Genomic DNA, 2429 nt, shown 5'->3' on the forward strand with positions numbered 1-2429 from the left:
TTTTTTAAATGTTCTTTGTTTACTACCAAATGGGACGAGAAAATAGAATGAAAATGTGTCCCGTCTTCCCCACCCTACTATAATTGATTACAGACTTACCAATCCGTCCATGGTAGCTTCTGTGTTCTTAGTGATAAACTTTTCCGACTGGTCTGTTGTGTTGAATTCCAGTTCCCCTCTTTCTAAATTTCCATTCATTTGGTAGGTGGTGCCACACCACATACCACTTTTATGCTGCGGAACGAAAAGATGCCGCATGTGCCCGCGGTACACCATGTACGCAGTGATTGCTCCGCATACTAAAAGAGCGATCAAGCATGTCAAAGTGACAACAGAAAAACGTTGGGCCAGAGTTGGCTGTCTTCGTTTCAGCAAGACCTGGAATAAATTTCGATTTGTAAGAAAATGAATGTAACTTATTTATCCTCGCGTGGAGGAGCGAAAACGAGAGCGAATACTACATCATTGAAACAGCGAAGATAAGGGAATCAACAGCAAAACGACGGTTTTTTAAACAGTATATAGTGGGGTGGGGGAAGATGGGACATTTTTATCATATAATAACCGAGTATCCTGATCGTGTTTTAAACAATCAACAACGGCCTATGGGAGTTGTGAGTATACGGTTTTATAACTCTTTAAAGGTTCTTTGTTTACTATCAAATTGGACGAGAATATAGAATGAAAATGTGTCCCATCTTCCCCCACCTTACTACATGTATGGGTAAAAACAATAGGAAAAACTGCTAGTTAAAAGCAGTTGTTATAACATGGGCGTTCTGTTTCATACACCTCGTCTTTTACATAACATATCTTTTGCTGGGAAACAAATGTTGCTATAAAACATTTTTCCTGAACTTATACTTACTGGTTTAGTTGCCACCAATGCCTCTGTCGACCCATCGTCTTTTACAAGCAAGTCTATCTTATTCCCCGCTGTCATGACGCTAGATCTGTGAAGTCTTGTATTGTCAAATCAGTTGTGACCTAACTTTTGTCAGGAGAAAGGCAACTGGTATTAAGTAAATACGTATTTTGTTTGCTTGAACTTTAGAACCAAATAGAGAACTAAGTTAAATTGTTTTAACTCGAAGACTGTTTTAACGACTGTTGTTCAGCTTCTAAAGATAAAACGACTGTTTGTTTTGCTGCTAATTCCCTTCTCTACACTGTTTTAATTAGTTGAATCTTCGCTACTGTACTCAAAGAGATGAATAAAAGTCATGTTTATGCAGAAACGATAAAATGTAATATTGTAGATAACTTGACATAGACCTAAATCAATTTTAATAAACGAAATTCGTATTTCTCTAGCCATCAGTTTAAAAAGCAGAACAATTCTGTTTGGCTTCAGTCTTGTCCTGTGCAAAGAAACGGCGCCCAGCGCAAGGAAAACGCTCCTTTTGTGCTTTTGTGGTAATTCTATACGCTTGACTAGCAGCGCACATATCCGCCAGACCAGACGATGAAAGCCACAATCTTGACAAAGCAAATACATTCACGTTCACTAACCTGAAACTGGTGCATATATAAAGTAGGGCGAATCCCAAATAGGCCTACACACGGAAGTATAATTTCTTATCTCATTCGCATGTCTTGTTATTATCGGTGTACGAATAGTCCTGACTAAACTGAACCGACAATTCCATTTTTTCGGTTCGAAACGGTATCGTTTTCGATTTATGGTTATTTATAAGTTACCGTTTTGAATGCTAACTTGGAATTGTAGATTTAGCCAATTTAGGACAACCTCTACCAATAATAACATTTGATTTCAGTTCTCCTTTAACCAGAAATTGGAAACGTTGTTTACCGATGTAAAACGACGTATAAGCGATCAATTGCTTTAGTATTGATCAATTTAAATTAAATATTTCAGGTTACTGCTAATTTTGACCTTTGTGGATCTGTTTGTAGCATATTAGATTTATAAACTGATATTTTTCAATATAGGCATTATACATTTTCATTGATTAATCAAAATTAACACTGATTTTAAACTGTCCCGTCTTACCCTGCGTGTTTTAGAATTTGTAAAATTACACTTGTTGTGTGAATCTTAAATTAATATAATAAAGAAATACTATAGTACCAATTCGTGATATCACCCGAAAATCGACATGAATTTTGATTTTGGAAATATTTACCAATTCGTGTAAAGGTGTCCCATCTCCCCCCACTGTACTATGTATTGCTGCTAATTAGTGAAGTTTAACAATAATTGCTTTTTCTCATTACATATGCCACACATTCAAAAACTTTGTAAATAAATTTATCCCCCCTAAAAACTTCTGTATTTGCCCCCACTAAAGTACAAGAAACAACATCAGTATTATTATAATATTAAATTAAAACGCTAAAGTGGTGATAGAATTTGTGTGGATCCCCCCTAAAAACTTGGATTTTAAAGAGTACGTGAAACAAGGGCA

General features: G+C 36.0%; 2 protein-coding genes across 3 annotated transcripts in view; both read right to left on the bottom strand.

Moving 5' to 3' along the window:
• Nucleotides 1-1048, bottom strand: part of LOC100186942 (leukocyte cell-derived chemotaxin 1) — a 3729-nt gene extending 2681 nt beyond the window's left edge. The window contains exons 1-2 of the mRNA XM_002120688.5: nt 869-1048; nt 100-378 (exon numbers count right to left, since the gene is read on the bottom strand). Of these exons, the coding sequence (XP_002120724.1) occupies nt 100-378; nt 869-943 (354 nt within the window). The 5' untranslated portion in view covers nt 944-1048. The remainder of the gene's footprint in view (nt 1-99; nt 379-868) is intronic.
• The window catches only part of LOC101242471, a 357398-nt gene that overhangs the window by 48756 nt on the left and 306213 nt on the right, over nt 1-2429 (bottom strand). The window lies entirely within an intron of this gene.

This window comes from Ciona intestinalis, chromosome 13 (assembly GCF_000224145.3).
Source record: "Ciona intestinalis chromosome 13, KH, whole genome shotgun sequence".
NCBI classification, from domain to species: domain Eukaryota; kingdom Metazoa; phylum Chordata; class Ascidiacea; order Phlebobranchia; family Cionidae; genus Ciona; species Ciona intestinalis.